Source organism: Lactuca saligna, chromosome 6 (genome assembly GCF_052625555.1).
Source record: "Lactuca saligna cultivar CGN05327 chromosome 6, ASM5262555v1, whole genome shotgun sequence".
In the NCBI taxonomy this organism is placed as follows: domain Eukaryota; kingdom Viridiplantae; phylum Streptophyta; class Magnoliopsida; order Asterales; family Asteraceae; genus Lactuca; species Lactuca saligna.
Window position 1 is genome coordinate 183173204 of NC_136422.1, and position 18959 is coordinate 183192162.

Consider the following 18959-nt stretch of genomic DNA (forward strand, 5'->3'; position numbering starts at 1 on the left):
CGGTTTGTTGCATTTCATCATCTCAACGGGTTTACCAACCCGTGAACTTACAAAATTTAAGCTTGCCTTCAATTGTCTTCATGCATGTGATGATAACATGTGTCTTTTTTTTTCTTTTTTTTTTTTTGTTCTTTTTTTTTTCATTTTCATTTTCTCTATCTCTTTTATATATATATATATATATATATATATATATATATATATATATATATATATATATATATATATAACATTTTTTAATTTATAGAAGTATAATAATATCAAATATAACTAATATTTTGTTTTTATAAATCAATTTTCTAATTTTATGAATTAATTTGTATAATTTTTATTACTTTATGTTTATTTTAAAATTAAAAATTGAGTGGGTTGAGAAAGATATGGTTTCCATGTGTTATGGGTTGGAAAAGATGAAAGAAAAAAAATGAAGAAAAGCTGATGTAGCAATGAGTTGAGTGGGTTAAGAGGGAATGACTCCCTCCTCCCTTACAGCACAAGGAGGTCTCATGGTGAAATACCGAAATGGTGGCGAGCATGGGCTTACGTGAAGGTTTAAGTTAAAATTACCTAAAGGGCATGCAATATATGTTGTTTATTGACTCACTGATACAAAGAAAATGTTCCAAAATAATCTTTCAAGAAAACACTAAACAGACTACAAAAATTCATGTCATCATCTTATTTGTAAAAAGATTCAGCATTACATTTTCCATTTCAAGTAATAAAACATGGAACAATTAAAAAAAAAAAAAAAATTCTGTCTCAATCTGCAGCCATAAATGGATCTGTATCACCAAGATCAGCAACAATCGGTTCCAAACATGTCACGTCCTCATCTTCTGTTGAGAAATAAGTTGGAAACGGAAGCGATGATACATCCGGTTTCTTGTACCATGCATCTTTTATAAATACAAAATTACCCTCGTTCCCTGGCACCTATATTAAATACAAAAAATATATATATTATTATTTTCAGTAAATCAAAATAATAATACTAATAATAATTATTGAAAGTTAAGATCATCATACTTGGCCTCTGACCCACATCAAGTTCCTTGCAGGATCTATCTTATACACCCACACATTTTTCACTGTTCTCTGTTTCCCACCCATTCGCCCAGGCATCTTTTTACCCTTAAAAACCTGTCCACAAAACCAAAAAAAAAAAGACCATTTTACCCTTCTCTGACATCTTCAACAAATACTATGCTCTTATATAACTGCGGCTGGATAAATTATATCATATTCATATCAAACACACAAACTGACCTGTATACTTGCAATTATTCGAAATGAAAGAAATCCTAGATCAATTCTTCTACAGACAAAGTATGGTGAAATACACAACTGGAATTTTTTTTTATAACTTAGAACCCTAAAAATATACATGTCTGGAAAAAAGAAAGGGGTAAAATGGTAAAAGGAGTGTCTGAAAGGGTAAAGTAGTCATCACCTAAATGTATTAAGTCAAAAAGAAACAAGCCTATCTAAATCTAAAAATATATGTGTGTGTGTGTGTCTGCATTAAAACGAGCAGTTGCTATTTGTATTTTGTAATAATGTAATAAAAAGAAATTAAGAGAAAATGAGAACATAGACATACCTTACCAGGGGCATCCCTCTGACCTGTAGAACCAGGGCTTCGATGTGACAATGAAGCTCCATGAGATGCAGGCCCTCCTTTGAAACCCCATCTTTTCATCGCACCCTGTACATATACAAAAATCATCACATATTTATTATTATTATTATTTTTTTAATATATATATATATATATATATATATATATATATATATATATATATATATATATATATATATATATATATATATATATATATATTTTTTACCTGAAAACCTTTTCCTTTGGTGATTCCAGTGACATCAACATACTGACCAGGGACAAAATGGCGAACTCCAATTTGAGTCCCAATAGGAAGCAAAGCATCTTCAGTAACAGGAAACTCTCTCAGCTTTCTTTTCAAAGGAACGCCTTGTGCTCTAAAGTGTCCCACTTCTGGTTTTGTTAAATGTTTCTCCTTTTTATGCCCGCAACCAATCTAATAATCATTATCATCAAAAACATATTCAACTACTATTCACAATTCTCAATATAGGATCCTGTTAATCTCTTTTGAGAATGATGATTTCACCGATTACCAATTTTGGGTACTGATTGATGTTTTTATTTCAACCATGGATATTGAGGTGTAATGTAATAATTTGCATTTCACTGTTTATTTTCCTTTCCTATCACCACTGCTGCACTTGAGCAGAGGGCTCTAAAGTTTTCATTGTTTGTGCTTCTTACAGTCATCTTTTGCATTGTGATTTTTGAATTGTTTATCCTCTATTGGTTCATTCTGTTGGCACCTGATTCACCAAGGTATCATATTTACAGCACAAATGATCACTACTTAGCTTATAGATCATATATTAACACTTGATTCTTAATGCAACTAGTTTTCTATGTGTTTCTATTGCAATTCATATACATGACACATGTTACTTAGATTTTGTAATATGTTCAAGAAGCAGGGACCTAGCACTTACAATGCCTTTCTTTTGCCTAAACCAGCCCTGAAAACAAAGCTGGTCTTCATTATGCAACTGAACATGCATCAATTTTATTAAGTACCAAGTTTGAAATTATTCCTTGTTTCAGTGGCATGTAAAATGTAAATGATACCAACTGGTGGAGAAGAGAGAAAATGATCGGACCTGTAGAGCAGTGATTCCTTCTTTCTCGGGTGTCTTAACTTGAGAAACGATGTTTTCATCCAACCAAAGAACTGTAATCGGAACCCTAGCTCCCCATTTGTCCCAAAGAGCCGTCATTCCACATTTCACAGCGATAACTCCAGTCCTTTTCGAATTGGGCGTCATTACTCTCGACTTAGCTTCAATGATTCGGTTGCTACTATAACTTTCTCCTTCATTAACCAATACATCAGAGCTGAAGCTTCTCAAAAACTGATTGGTTATGGGCGTTGCAAGGGTTCGCTGAGGATTTACTGATAAATTACGGAGATAAGAAATGAGGCCTCTCGATAGGGCGGCCATTGCTGGACGAAGATATGATTGGATCAATCCGACTTCAAAGCGAAACAGTAGAGATGATGCTCATGGAATTTTCTGACCTCGATATCGAGAAACCATGGAAAAGAGAAGGGGGTTTTCGGCCGTTACAGGGTTGAAGGACGACGGTAGGGTTTTTAGCTGAAAAAAAGTGTGAGTTATGCTAATTTTAGTCCTTACACATAGAGTTTTTGACCAAAAGACCGTGTTCTTTGAAAACTATTGGGTAAATTACATCAATCGTCCCTCGTGCACATGCCAAAAAACGTGTTTAGTCCCTATTTTCAAAAATTAACTCGGACCGTCCCTGATTTGTTTTTTTCTTGTATGCGTAGTCCCTATTGACATGAAATGACCATTTTACCCTTAATAATTTCTTTTTTCATTTCTTTTATTTATTTATCAGTTTTAAATTAAAAAAACAAAATAATCTCTCAAGAAATCAAATCCATTACTCCACGACTCCAAATCCTCTTCAAGACCATACACCAAGAAATTGATACATCCACAACCAAAATAATCTCTCAAAAAATTGATACATCATCAGCGATCATTCGTATCTCAAACCAACCAAAAATTTCCACCGGTGAATCGTAGGAGCCAGTTTCCATCCCTGTAATATGTGATTTTATAAATGTCACATAAATTTTCTGATCTAGACTCTCCAATCACCATCCATGGTCTAAACTCGCCGATTGCTAAAGAACGACGACCACCACCAACGTATGATTTAGATGTCGACTTCAATTTCTGGAACTATCCCACTCTTTCCTCCATACAGATCCGACGAGACCCCAAACCTACAATTCGGAAAAATCAAACCTCAAAGATCAAACCCTAAACCTACAAATCAAAACTAACTAAACCCTAAACCTGCAAATTGGAACTAACGAGTTGCAGGAGAAGAAATAGGATTTCGATCGACAGAATCATATCGACGAACGTGATGTCCACCGCCACCAAATCAAGGAGGATTCCATCCACCACCGCTTCATCTTCCTCATAGATGGTGTAAGTCGACGATGGCTAATTTACCTCGTGATGTAGATTATAGCTTCATTGAGGATTCAGTTTGTAGTCTGATGGCTTCTTCAAGTCAGAGTGAAGTGATTCGAGGTTCTTCAAGTCAATGTGATGGCTTCTTGTGTGTGTGTTTGTTTCGTATTGAAGAAGAATGGAGAGAGAGATAGAGAGAGAGAGAGAGATAGATAGGGAGAGAGAGAGGGGAGAGACATTGGAGGTGGTGGTGGTATTTTCAATTTTTCATACGTGTGAGAGAGATAGATATTAGAGAGTTGTTTTTTTAATTGTTATTAATAATAAATAATATTAAAATTAATTAAAAATAAATATCCAAGGGCATAATGGTCATTTCAAATGTGGAGTGGACTAAATTTGCAACAAAAACACATATTAAGGACGAAGTTAGCAAGTTTTAAGCAAACGAGGGACGGTCAGAGTTAATTTTTGAAAATAGGGACTAAACACGCTTTCTGACATGTGCACGAGGGACGATTGGTGTAATTTACCCAAAACTATTTAGGGCTTGTACCTAGAAATATATCTAGGGGTGTTAAATAGATCTTGTAGATGGGACACGTGTGAAGGGTTCTTAGCCATGTCAATTAAATGGGGTTCATTTAAGATTAATATTACTCAAATAGTATACAGTGTCGATTTGTTTTTACTTAAACCATATACTACTTATAGTTGGTATAGAAAATTTCTATAAATACCGTATTAAATATATTTGATATCAACTTGTTTTTTTACCAATAAGTTTGGTTGGTATAAATTGATAATGATATATTATTAATTTTCAGTTGTAATACATAAAAACCCATAACGACATTATATAATTTTAAGGTCTAGTAGAAAAATTAGTAAAGTGGTTATTTTAGTTTAATAAGTAATTATATTAAGTTATTTTGAAGTAACTTTTCAGTTTTTTAATTTAATTTGATAATAACTATTGACTACGATTTTTCTTGACAAAAATGATCGGCGTTCCCACGGCAAGCTACTCGGTTTAATGAAACCCTTCCCCAACAGCTCCTGGAGCTGCGATGATAACTTATGCATCTGGGGAAAACATCCAGGAACTTACACACTATTGGAACATCAGAAATAGAACTTGATCTCTCAGTGGCAACTCGCGTATCCATCACGTATGCTAAAAAGCTCATGCACCCCTGCTGTAGGCTCTGCCTCACCCTGGTAGCAAAGCAGAAAGTTGGTATTGATCTAGTTCCCTCGCCATACACAGTAAGTACTCCCCCACTAGGGTCTCATATAATCAGACGCTCACAGTCAATCACGGTTCCAAACCGGCTCAACCAATCCATGCCCACTATAACACATACATCACCCATCGCTATCGGCACCAGATCTATCGGAAACTCAACACCGAAAATCTCTAATACACATCCCCGGAATACATCAGTGGCAAAAACCTCAAGCTCATCAGCTATAGAAACCCTCAACAGTCGACTCAACGCCTCGCGTCTAACACTAATGTGACGACTAAAGGATAAGGACACGAAAGATCGACTCGCACCTGAGTCAAATAACACCAAGGTAGGCACAGAACTTACAAGAAAAGTACCTATATGCAACACATTATAAGCATAAACAAATCTCAAAATAACATGAATAATGAGATATGTACCAATAACAACATCAAGCGCTGCACAAACCTCCTTTGCAGTCAGTTGGAATACTCTCAAACAAGCTCTCAGAGCCTCGGGCTTCCCCGACCAACCATCAGTAACACATAAAGCAGTAGGAGTAGAAGCATGGGCTGATCCCTGGGTGAGTTAAGGACACTCGACCTTCCGGTGGCAAGTCTGGTTGCGATGAAAGCAAACCGAAAATCCCTTGGGGCAGTCCTTCGCCATATGCCCCTCCTTGTCACATTTGTAGCAAATCCTTGCTCGACAAGATCCCGCATGACTCTTGTCGCACTTGCCACTAGTGCGATCCTTCTGACCTCCTACTTTCGAATCAACGGGCTTAGCCCGCTTCGTCGCCGTTTGCGACTGCACTGGTCTCCTATCTCTCCCCTAATGCTCTCCCTCCTCTCTGTCTGAATCTCCAGCTTAATCTCTCTCCTCCTGGCATTGATCTACAACTCAGCCAATGTCCGATATGACGAGTTTGCCACGAACTCCCGAATATCTCTCCTCAAGATGTTCAAACACCATCTTACACGTGCCTGCTCAGTAGACACATGCTCAGGGTAGAACAACACCCTTTCATTAAACATCCTCGTAATCTTTGTCACCGTTTTTGTCTTTTGTTTGAGAGACATAAACTCCTAAGCCAAACATTCCCTCTCTACTTGGGGAACATACTTATCTCTGAACAACTGGGTAAACCTCTCCCAAGTTACTGCAGCATGATCTGCAGGAGTAAAATCAGTCGTCACGAACTTCCACCAGTCCTTCGCTCCCAAGCAAAGCTGGTTCAGTGAAAAGCGAATTCTCAAGTGCTCCAAGCATGAACATATATAGAAACACCTCTCAATGTCGGATATCCATCTTATGGCAGAAATTGGGTCCTGCGTCCCGCCAAAATTTGGCGGCTTCGTGTTGCTGAACTTCCGAAACAACAATGAGTCACCTCCTGTGGCCTTGCAGCAGCTACAACACGGTGACTACGACAGTAACAGCCTCAGTGGCAGCAGCATATCGCTCATCAAATCTCTCAATCAGCGTGGTATTAATAGACACGAACATCTCTGGTATGGCCTCCCTGATAGCTGGGGCCACTTCCTCATCAATGATCCTGTGGATCTCCTCGTCACTGGTACTGTCACAACTAGCATTTTTAGGCTAGGAAATTTTGTCTATGTATAATCAACTCTTGATGTATCTTGTAAATTTAAGATTGATGTTATACATGTTATTCATTTCAAAAATAAATATGCAAATCAAAACCCACTCGCAAAGCCCAAAACCTAATTCGATACATTCCATACACTTTATGTTGGTTAGTAACCCTAATTTCCTGATTCAAACACTTATTGGACTGAACCCTCTTATTGGGCCTAATGGACCAATAAACTCTCGATTGGATTATTTTGGGATGAAAATCCTCATTTGGGCTATAGTTGGACCTAAATCCATTAAACTATGGCATTTTGGGCCATAATACTTTTTATGGGCCTTATTGGGCCTAAAATGTCTCACTTTGTTTCATGAAATTTACTGGGCCGAAAAATCACATAATTAATTGTGATGGTCCGAAAACCCATTCCTTTTATCATATTGGGCCGTAAACACAAATATGGGCCCAATGGGCTGAAAACTTCCTTTTTGGACTGTATATTTTCGGTTATATTCAATACTAGCCCAACATCTAAATTTCTTTTATCTTCTCTCCAATTCTCAGCCCACACACAAAAAAAAAACTCAAATATGAGGTAATTAGAGTAACACCTCATTATAAACCACCAAACAATAATCTCATAATCTCACATGTCTCCATGCATCAACTAAAGACCATCATGCAAAAACCACACCACCTTCTCTCTCTTCTCTTCTTATTCTCGGCCAAGGAACAAAGCACCCACCATCACCCTTATTTTCCCACTTCAAACTCATCAAGAATCCTCTCATATTCCACTCAAGAGCACAAGACAATCCTTCACTTTTCTCATCAAAAATTATGGTCTGTGTGTGTGTGTTTCAAGAGTTCTTCATCCAAGATCACCACTAGGTAAGTATCATCACTCTCAAATGAGTTGCTTCCATGATTCACTAAAGAACTCTACTCTTACATAACCACACTTTGTGTTCTAACTCCCTAGGACCATCAAGCTTCGAAAACCTCTTAGAGAGGCTAGCTAAAGCCTAAAACTCTTTCAAACTTCTCACCAAAATCGACCCATCACCCAAATTGAGTTCATACCCCCTTGTTTTTTGTTGTTACTATGTTTTGGGGGAGGATATAAGTTGCTTTGTGTTAGATCTATGTATTCATGCATGTATATGTGTGTTTTCATGTTATATGTTGTGATCATATTATTAAAACATGCTAGATCTCTACTAAACTCGAATATCTACCATACTTGGTGATGTTTGTAAACTAAACCACTTACGTGACTTACTATGAAGTGGAAAGAATTAAACATGCTAAAAAAACATATGAAAACTAAATAAAATTGCATAAAGGGGCCATATTTGTCAAAATAAACAAAAGTGAGGTTCTTATGATTAACTCATGGTTTTGAGAGGACAAAAAGAGTCATTTTTAAGTAAAGATATATCTTTATGATATTTATGGTTTTAAAAGGGGCCAAAAGTGTAAATTTTCACAAATAGGCTTCTAATTGGGCCTTCATGATTTTATATGGGCTAAATATGTCCAGTTTCCCAAAAATGGGTCTTATTTAGCTACTCATGGTTTCAAGGGCCTAAAAAGGTAATTATTGACTTTTTATGAATTAAATTGTCATTTTAAAATAGACATGGGCCAAAATTGTAAACTTTTGTTTAAATGGACTGAAAACGTCAATTCTATTAAAATTGGGCCAAGAACGTTATTTCTATCAAAAGTGGGTTGAAACTGCCCTTGTATACAAAATGATCCCTTAAAAGTAAACTTTTGCTCTTAATGGGCCTAAAGTGTCATTTTTACCAAAAATGTGTCTTAATTGTAAAATCTTTGTCTTATGGGCCAAGAATGCCATTTTTACAACAAGTGGGCCTTTTATTTCATTTTGGTAAACATTTGAGCTAAATAAATCAATAAAATAACAAACGGGCTAATTACGTCATTCTCATTTTTATTGGGCATTGTCTACCTATTTTCATGTTATTGGGCCTTTGTGGTCCATTTGCATGGTTATTGGGCCTGATACATCCATTACATGTTTATTGGTCCATAGTGATCCATTTACATGCTTATTGGGTCTGATGCTTTCATTACATGTTATCGTGCCTTAGTAACGTTATTTTCACTTTTATTGGGCCTTGTTTATCCATTTTCATGTTATTGGGCCTTCGTGGTCCATTTACATGTTTATTGAGCCTGATATATTAATTACATGTTTATTGGGCCTTAGTGACCCATTTACATGCTTATTGAGCCCGATACATTCATTACATGTTTATTGGGGCTTAGTGATCCATTTACATGCTTAATAGGTCCTGTATACTCCTTACATGTTTATTGGGCCTTGTTAACCCATTTACATGCTTGACAGACCTTGTATACACATTTCATGCTTATTGGGCCTCATCCATTCGTGTACATACCCATTGGGACGTGTAACCTAAATACATACACGAAAACGATATTTAAAACATTAAACAGTGTGTTACAATATTCACGTAAACATAGTTAAGGTTCTTGTGAGACGTTCTTTCATTCGTACCTACCTAGTGTGCAACCTTCAGTCCTGTAGTTATAACCAGAGTCTCCTGGAGGGAGAGCGAGAGTTTGTGTATAGATCTATACGGGGTTGACAACCCCACACCTGAGTTGTTCGCTACAGCTAGACTAGGCCAGTCTAGGGTGACAAACATCTTACCTTAAACAAGTTGACGCCTGAAAAACATCATGACAAGCAGATCAGTCATATCAAGTATGGTTATAACGACTCGCATAGAAATTAACTCCACTGTAAAATTTATGCAATACTTATACTTTTTTGCAGTTACAATACTATTAGGGATAAGCAGTTTGTCCCAAATCCCGATCCCGTACCGGTACCGAACCGTACCGAATTTAAAAATACGGGATGGTACTTGGTACACCGAATACATGAAATTCGGGAATCAGTACCGCCGGTACCGGTACTAGCACCGAGTACCGGTACCATTCCCGGTACCGGTACCGGCGATGTTAATTCGGTTCGGTACTCGGGATTAACTTTCGATCAAATTTGGTATTCGGGAAATCGGGAATGGGACGGGTCGGTACCGGTTCCGTCCCACGCTCATCCCTAAATACTATATAAACACCATTTTACGGTCTTAGGGTTTAAGACCACAACACTTTTACAAGCATAAAATATTGGATTTCTTAGGAAACTTACATTATACATTACCTTCTACTTACAACAGAAAAAAATTGGATGTTCCTGGAATACACTCTTTATACATTTTCAAAACAAAAACACACATGCTTTAATACAAGATAGATACAAAGCGTTCAAACCATTTTTTTTTTCCAGAAAATATCGGATTTTCTGGTGTTACAAAGTGATACAAACTTTTAATATAAATATTCTTATGAACTCACCGACATTATATATGTTGACCATTTTCAAAATAACTTGTATTCTCAAGAAATCGTTAAGCAGGTCGGCCTTCAAGAACTCATGGATTTTGTTGTATTTTTGCTATCATCGTACACTTATATTCTGGGAATGTAATTTGTAATCCAATACACTTATGCAAACAATGATGGTTGTATTATTGTGTGTGTGATGATGATGTTGTCTTGATTCAGTTATTTACACTATGATGATATTACAAGATGAAGTTACCAAAACCCCTGGACGTTTCCGTCGTTCCAGTTCGGGGGTGTGACAGGTACCACTGCTCCTGGGGTTGTTGCGGTAATCACCATGGTCTCTCTGAAACACAAACACAAAAATTATCAGGGACTAGCTCAAACACACACTCGATTACCCACCCATACATGCTCCTTAGCATTCTAAGGTTCTTACTTGGGTCGTATATAGATCCGGTGCTTTCAGTAGTATGGACCAAATACTACCTTGCACACCAACCCATAGTCGCCCCAAGTCCTCCTCCTAGGATCCTAATTCACAAGTACTCCATCCCTCACGGATATTAAACTACTCTCTCAGTAGATTTCTCAATGCACATCTAGGTATCTCTCCTAGATTACTCCCCGACTCAAAACTCTTTCTAAAAGATTCCTGCTAGAGACTCCTACTCAGCACACACACAGAGAGAGCAAACAACAGATAATATCAATCAATATCATCCCCAAGGCTAAGACATCATGAATCAAGAAACTATAGCTCAAAATTCCTGAAATACCTAACATATCCTCTATCATGCAGCTCTAATATCTCATAAGTATCTCATAATATAAACAAGTAATGGTATTTTGGGAAATCAACGCTCGGGCTTTGGTTGATTGTACACACTGCTTCATCTTATTTTCTCTTAAAACATTTTACTTGTTTTATAAAAATCCTTTATTTTTAGAAAATTTTCTCAAATCCTCAGTTTGAGTCGAGACATACCTGAGGGTACATCCGAATCCCTCAAACCAAGGCGATGATATCAACTTGTAACGCTCTAAATTTTCAAATAATTATTAAAACCACATAAAACACAATCTCACATTTCTCAAAACCCAAATATATAAGTTGTTCAAAACACAAGACAACAAAATGTTTGACAATATCCCAGAATCCTCAAAATAGAATCTCAAGCTAGTGTGTACAATCAATTCAGCGCCTTCTCGCGATCCTGAGAGGTACCTGAAACACATTTCACACAACACTGTAAGCACGAAGCTTAGTGAGTTCCCTAAAATACCACATACAAATAATTAGCCTCTCATGGCTATAGCTCGATAAAGACCCTCCGGTCATGTGTCTCAGTAAAGACCTCCCGGTCTCACAACTCGGGTTGGAACCTCCAGTACGGTTTCTTAGTGAGGACCCTCCGGTCTCAACTCGATTTGGACCCTCCGGTCCTAACTCAATAAGGCACATAATAATATACAACATAAATCACAAAGACAAAAATGCATGATATCACATAACTCAGTATAAGCACATAAGAACCTCCAGTAAATAACTCAGATAAGACCCTCCGGTCACACAGTATTAGCACTCAGGTAAGTATATTGAGAAAACTCACCTAGTACGTAAGCAAGTAGGTCTCCTACTCAACGATCGGTCTAGACTCCGCCTACATATCATAATCATCTCCAATTAACACTTTATAACAACAACTCTAAGAATGATAAGCTAACCCTTTTTCTAATTCTCGAAAAGGGTGAAAGACCATTTTACCCCTCCATGGTCTGCATAATCCATAACTTGACCAAACCCTAAAAGTCAATGGAAGTCAACACTCGAGTCAACAGTCCATGTTGACCCAACTCGTCGAGTGCATCTATGCGACTTGTCGAGTTCCTTCGTCTCTCTGAAATATCGGGAAAATCCAACTCAACTCGCTGAGTTTGTAACGCGTCCAGACTATCGGGGAAAACCCTATCCAACTCGTCGAGTTAGCTCACCAAATCGTTGAGTCCCTTCAGTCCATTCTCTCATTCATACATTTTTTAAAAGAACTAAGGCCCCATACTCTAGATCTAGCCTTCTAAGGCAGAAATACCATGTAAAGCTGCAAACTTTACGTCCATGCATGGCATCTAGGGCTAAGTTTGCCAACCCAAAGCTCAATAAAGGGTTTAATGCATGAAAGTTAGCCAATAGCGTGAAAAAGCTTGAATCTTTAGGCCCAAGGGGTAAAGGACCTAGTATTGTCTAAATCTAAAGTCTCATCTTCAAGGAATGCTCAAACAACTAAAAGACTCAAATAGAAGATGGAAATGACCATAACTTCCCTAATGGAGAGATCTAACACACAAATGGTCAAGGTAATAGCTTTTTACCTACAAATGGTAGCTAATACTGAAAGAATATTGGATCCAAGGGCTCCTTATCGTTCCAAGCCTTTTCCTCCTCAAACTCCTTCCAAGAATGCACTAAAACATATAATCTTAGCCTCCCTCTCTCTCTCTCTCTATCTCTCTCTCTCTCTCTCTCTCTCTCAATTTATAATAATTCAATTAGGGTTTCTCTCAGCGTGTTAAGGTGGTTGTAACATCCCGAGATTTTACAAGTATTTCTGAACCCTTTCTACTATCATTATTTGGTCATTTGTAGCCCTTGGGGTTGGACGTGTAGAGCCAAGATAAGTATAAGGGCCAAGGTTGCAACCTTGGGTCATGAAGGAGTACAATGAGCGTACATAAGAGTACACTAATCGTACTAAGGTCCGCCTTAGTACGTTGGGCGTACTTATGTTAGGATGAAACCCTAATATTTAGGGTTTAGGGGCTATATAAGCAACCTTATGAGCTCATAACCCTTCCTTACCTTAGGCTCCACTATTTAGAGCTGTTTTACCCAAACCCTAGCCATTTCCTTGAGTATGTGGGCTTATATAGTGTATTTTGAGTGTTTTGAGAATAAGGTGTTGCATCATGGAGTTGGAGAAGAAGATCAAGCTTATAGATCTAAAGTTTGTTGGTGCCCTAGAAGCTCCAGAAGGTAAAAGCTTCAAACTTTATACGTGCATTTTGTAGATCTTGCTATTTTGGCTTTAAGGAACCATTTCTTGTCCCAAAAGTCCCAACATGGTGAATGATGTGATTTGGACGAAATAAAATGTCCTTCTAGACTCTTGAAGAGGTTTTGAGTGATAAAAATGAGGTCCGAATGGCTTAAGATGTCCCATACATGGAGTAGGAAGGTCTTAATGGATTAAGACGAAGTATTAAGAGCTTTCGGAATGTCCAAAGTGATAAAGTTCATGACTTTTGGGTCCTAGGCACATTTGGTTACTTGATCTGAAGTTTGGGCTTAAGTGCTTAAGCCATTATTAAGGTTTTAGCAAATCATTACGTACGCCCAGCGACTGGGTCAACCACTCTGATGGTGGTCAACATCAGACGAGTATGCCCAGCGTACCAGAGGAGTACGCCCCGCGTACATCCTCTGTTGGGCTTTTGGCAATTAGGCTTCGGGATTTAGGTTGTTTATGGACTAGTTGGATTCAGGATTTAGGCCAGTTTTGAATATGGAGATTGGGATGAGGCCCAATTAGGGAGTTGGGCCCAATTTGGTAAATTGAGCCAATAATGGGCTTTGCATAAGGACTTTCAAGATTATGGATTTGGCATTAGGCCTAGGCCCAATAAAGAGAAAGGACAAAATGGACTGTATAGACCCTTAGTCAAACTGTTATTTTGTGTATTGACTTGGTATTTATTATGTGATAGTTCGGGATTTCTGGTGAGACAGTGATCAGAGATTTTCAGTACATCAACACTACTTGCAAGGTGAGTTATCCTCACTATATCAACAGGTTTTAAGGCACCAATTCCAGCCCTTATCGGATTTGCATCCGAGTTTATTGCATGATATGTTTATTGATTTACATCCTGGTCGTTAGGATGGTTGTTATGTTAAAGATCGGTTAGATCAGTATCCTGGTTATAGGATGATTGTTATGTTAGTGATTGGTTAGATCGGTATTCTAGGTATCACATAGTTTCCATGATTAGTGATATGTTAGATCTGCATGCTTAATTGTTTATATGTATATGCACATGTTTGTTGGTTTGAGGGAAAGGGTTGAGGCAGGTCCTATTGTGTGCAATAGGCCAAGACATCCTGGGCAGACCGCGTAGATTGCAGGCCTGGGTCGGGCAAATCTAGTCAGCTTGAAGGCCCAACGAGCGGTCCGGATAGGCTGAAGGCCCTGAGGAGGGCGGTCCAAATGTGCCGAGGGCTCGGAGAGCGGTCCAGATGGACTGAGGGCCGGGATTTGGTCCAGTCAGACTGATGGCTCATTATGCATGTTGTATCTATTTTGTTTATATGTTACATGATATGGTTATATCTGTATGGCGTTGGTATTTTGGGGGTAACTCACTAAGTCTTCGAGCTTACATTTATCGATTATTGTTTCAGGTGCCTCTGATGATCGCCAGAAGGCGAAGGCGTGATCGTACCGCTCCTCACACTTTATGATTTTATGTTTTGATTCTGGGATACTCTGATATTATACATTTTGAAAACAATTTTTGTAATAATTAATGGTTTTGAAATGTTTTTAAAAGTTTAAATTTGGCATGATTTTTATGGGTGTTACAATGATGAAGGAGGCGGGGTGTCACACCCCAAAAACCAAGAACGGCGGAAACTTTTAGGGGTGGAGGACGTCATGTACAGTATCACAACAATGCAAAGTAGTAAACAAGCAACAACATCATCCATTGCATTAAAAGTAAATATTTAATACATGTGTGTTCTTTAATAGTAATAAGACACCAAAATATGAAATCAAAATAAAAGACGAGTCTTGTTTGTGCTCTGTCTTCTCAAAACCTGACCATCGTACCCATCTACTGGTGACCTAAGAATACAAGTTATTTTGAAAGCAAGTATCAGCATAAAGCTGGTGAATTCATAAGTATTTATTTGTCATTGCCTTGTTTTGGAAAACTGTTATGAATGCTATGCAAATCTTTGAATGAAACATTTGATATAAGTATGAAACCCTAGAAAATCCCATATTTCCTATTAGTATAAGAGTAGTCTTCTACCAAGACCCGAATGTTTTGAAAGTAGTCTTCTACCAAGACTTGTATGTTTTGAAAGTAGTCTTCTACCAAGACCTGTATGTTTTGAAAGTAGTTTTGTACCAAGACCTGTATGTTTTGAAAGTAGTCTTCTACCAAGACCTGTATGTTTTGCTGTAACAAAGATGGGTTTCCCCTTTATGACTACTATTAACAATATATAATCTACCTCCTTGTTTATGTGAATGTATCACAAAATAAAAGTAATAGGGAAAATATAACCATAAAAGTATTATCCTTTTGCATTAGGATAAACACGACATCGCGACTGCCGAAATGTATAACCTTGAACATCCGTAGATTATTCATTTTCCTCTGTAGCTGGCAGCAGGTTTAAGGAATGGTTAGTCCCGTAAAGGTACTCCTAATATAAGTACTAACTGTAGGCATCCGTAGATGTTCATTACCTCTATTGCTAACAGGTGGGTTCCGAAATGGTTAGTCCCATCTAGTTATCCTTTTGTACTAGGATAGGCAGAACAATTTACAAATAATGTACTAGTAACTCATCATATTGAATCTAGGTACAAGTATCCATGTAAGTGTATACAAATATATATATATATATATATATATATATATATATATATATATATATATATATATGTAAATGTATTCATGTAAGCGTATCGATGTAGACATATTCATGTAACATGTAATGTATAGTATAGACTCATGAATGAACTGACTCTTGTGTAATTCCTTGTAATAGGAATAATGTTTTGTATCTCCTAACTATCCCTATAATAGTTAACTGGAAGGTAATTGATTGTCCAAGTAGGTTTATACACCCTTGCTACATAAGAGTGTGGAAAACTGAATGAATGATGAAAGCTATCATATCAATACATATATAAGAACATAAGTGTATAAATATGGTTTTGATCAAGATGAAAATGGTTTTGTAAGACATTTAAGAGTTTTGACCAATAATTAACAATGACTTGATGTCATTTTAATAAACATTTCAAAAGTAATACATTTGATAACAAATTATTTTTAAGATAGAAAACCATTTCATACATCACATTTTGAAGCATGTGAAATCGGTTGGATGAAAACACAGTTATAAATCACATGTGATTGATTCTATAACATGCTATTTTCTACTTGTATCCCCCTCCCATTAAATCTTTTAAAATCATTTAAAACATTGATTAAGGGGTATGAACTCACCTGTAGATGGTGGTTTGGATGAATTGAATGATGTAGGATTGCTGGGTGTCAAGTGAAGACTTGTACACACACTATGATGCTAGTTAACATATAATCACACATATATGTATCCAATTAGACTTAAACCACTAATTGACAAAGTTAAGACATCCTAAGACATGTAAAACACCTTATTTAAGTGCTACAAGTCATAAGGATTGCATCTAAGTGTTGTAGGACCTTGTTATTGTGTTTGGGGTTCAAGGGTAAACTCGCTTGGAGTTTACGGTTTTGTGACCATAACCCCATGGGTTTACGGTCGTAAACACATGTTCCTTTTTGACCATTTGTTGTTTTGAAGCTCTACAAGCCATTAGAAGTATCCTCTCTTCATGCTTAAGCCTATGGAAGTGTTTAGGGCACCATTTCACTCCTAAATGGAGTTTACGGTCCGTGAACCATTTCCCTTTGGGTTTACAGTCGTAAACCCCCAAGGTTTATGGTATTTTGTTGTTTTCAAGTCCTTAACTCAGCAAGGAAAGTATCTAAGCAAGTTACCAAGGCTTATGAAGGGGCTAGGGACATTTTGGCACACTAAATAGGGTTTACGGTCCAAGAACATCTTGGACCGTAAACACCTTCATCTTGGTGTTTCATGGTGTTTTTCTTGATGTAATGAAGTGTAATAAGATTTACAATACACTAAGGTAGGAGTAATTACTAGTTAGAAGCTTGAAATGAACCAAAAGTCCAAGAACACTAGTGTGTGTTCTTGGTGTTCTTGGTGAAACTTGAAGATTCACCCTTTTGGAAAGATCTAATGGATAGAAGTGTGTTAAATCACTAGATTAAGTGATATACTTACTAAAAAGGGCTAGAAACACTTACTAGATTGAAGATCTTGAAGAAAACTTGGATGATACTTGAGAGAGTTTGAGATTTGGATCTTGAAAGTTGGAAAAGTGACGAAAATAACAGTGTGTTACAATATTCGTGTAAACATAGTTAAGGTTCTTGTGAGACATTCTTTCATTCGAACCTAGTGTGCAACCTTCAGTCATGTAGTTATAATCAGAGTCACCTGGAGGGAGAGCGAGAGTTTGTGTATAGATCTATACGGGGTTGACAGCCTCGCACCTGAGCTGTTCGCTACAGCTAGACTAGGCCAGTCTACGGTGACAAATGTCTTACCTTAAACAAGTCGACGCCTGAAAAACATCATGACAGGCAGATCAGTCATATCAAACATGGTTATAACGACTCACATAGAAATTAACTCCACTGTAAAATTTACACAATACGTATGCTTTTCTGCAGTTACAATACTATATAAACACCATTTTACGGTCTTAGGGTTTAAGACCATAACACTTTTACAAGAAGAAAATATCGGATTTTTTGGGAAACTTACATTATACATTACCTTCTACTTACAACAGAAAAAAATTGGATGTTCCTGGAATACTCTCTTTATATATTTTCAAAACAGAAACACACATGCTTTAATACAAGATTTGATACAAAACGTTCAAACCATTTTTACAGAAAATATCAGATTTTCTGGTGTTTACAAAGTGAAACAAACTTTTCATACAAACATGCTTATGAACTCACCAACATTATATATGTTGACCGTTTTCAAAATAACTTGAATTCTCAGGAAATCGTTAAGCGGGTTGGTCACCAAGAACATATTTATTTTGTCATATTTTTGTTATCATCATACACTTATTATTTTGGAATGTAATCTGTAATCCAATACACTTATGTAAACAATGATGGTTGTATTATTGTATGTGTGATGATGATGTTGTCTTGATTCAATTATTTGCACTGTGATGATATTACAAGATGAAGTTACCCAACCCCCGGACGTTTCCGCCGTTCTGGTTCGTGGGTGTGACAGATTGGTATCAGAGCATTGTTTATAGTGAACTGACATATCTAATCATACAAGATATGCAACCATAAATACATTGGGACTAAAATAAACTGAACAAAAATAAAATACATACCTATGTGTGCATTATTACAATAACAATAAAAGTTTTTTTGGAGGAATTGAACATCGCAGTTAAACCCAGACAGTCATGTAGTCGTATTGGGGATAAATATAGCCTGATCAACTGCATTTATTAAAATTCAACCAACATGTGTTTAGGAGTGATCGTGGAGGCAAACGAATCTAGAAACTTACCAACCTCATATCCAAAAGGTTTTAAGGAACCCAAACATAAACAAATAAAATACTATAGGAATATTTTTGCATGAGATCCATTTTTCCCGCATTCATATAGTTATGTGCAGACTCTATGGCTGTATTTCATCACCCCGAAGATCCTTACTTCCCCAACCAT

At 37.0% G+C, this 18959-nt stretch overlaps 1 protein-coding gene across 1 annotated transcript; it reads right to left on the reverse strand.

The window, feature by feature from the left end:
* Positions 1-653: 653 nt before the first annotated feature.
* Positions 654-3231, reverse strand: RPL3P (ribosomal protein L3 plastid). Its single transcript, XM_078961191.1, has 5 exons — positions 2722-3231; positions 1851-2060; positions 1604-1708; positions 1030-1143; positions 654-936 (listed from the first exon to the last, which is right to left on the reverse strand). Exons 1-5 carry the CDS (start codon positions 3061-3063, stop codon positions 763-765), a joined length of 945 nt encoding a protein of 314 aa, XP_078817317.1. The 5' UTR covers positions 3064-3231; the 3' UTR covers positions 654-762.
* Between the last annotated feature and the right edge of the window lie 15728 nt (positions 3232-18959).

Excerpts from the sequence above, each read along its gene's own strand:
- RPL3P (XM_078961191.1), bottom strand. The coding sequence starts at position 3,063 with ATGGCCGCCCTATCGAGAGGCCTCATTTCTTATCTCCGTAATTTATCA. Across the intron at positions 2,061-2,721 it reads AAGGAATCACTGCTCTACAG|ATTGGTTGCGGGCATAAAAA; the intron begins GTCCGATCATTT and ends AATGATTATTAG. Across the intron at positions 1,144-1,603 it reads AGAGGGATGCCCCTGGTAAG|GTTTTTAAGGGTAAAAAGAT; the intron begins GTATGTCTATGT and ends TTTTGTGGACAG.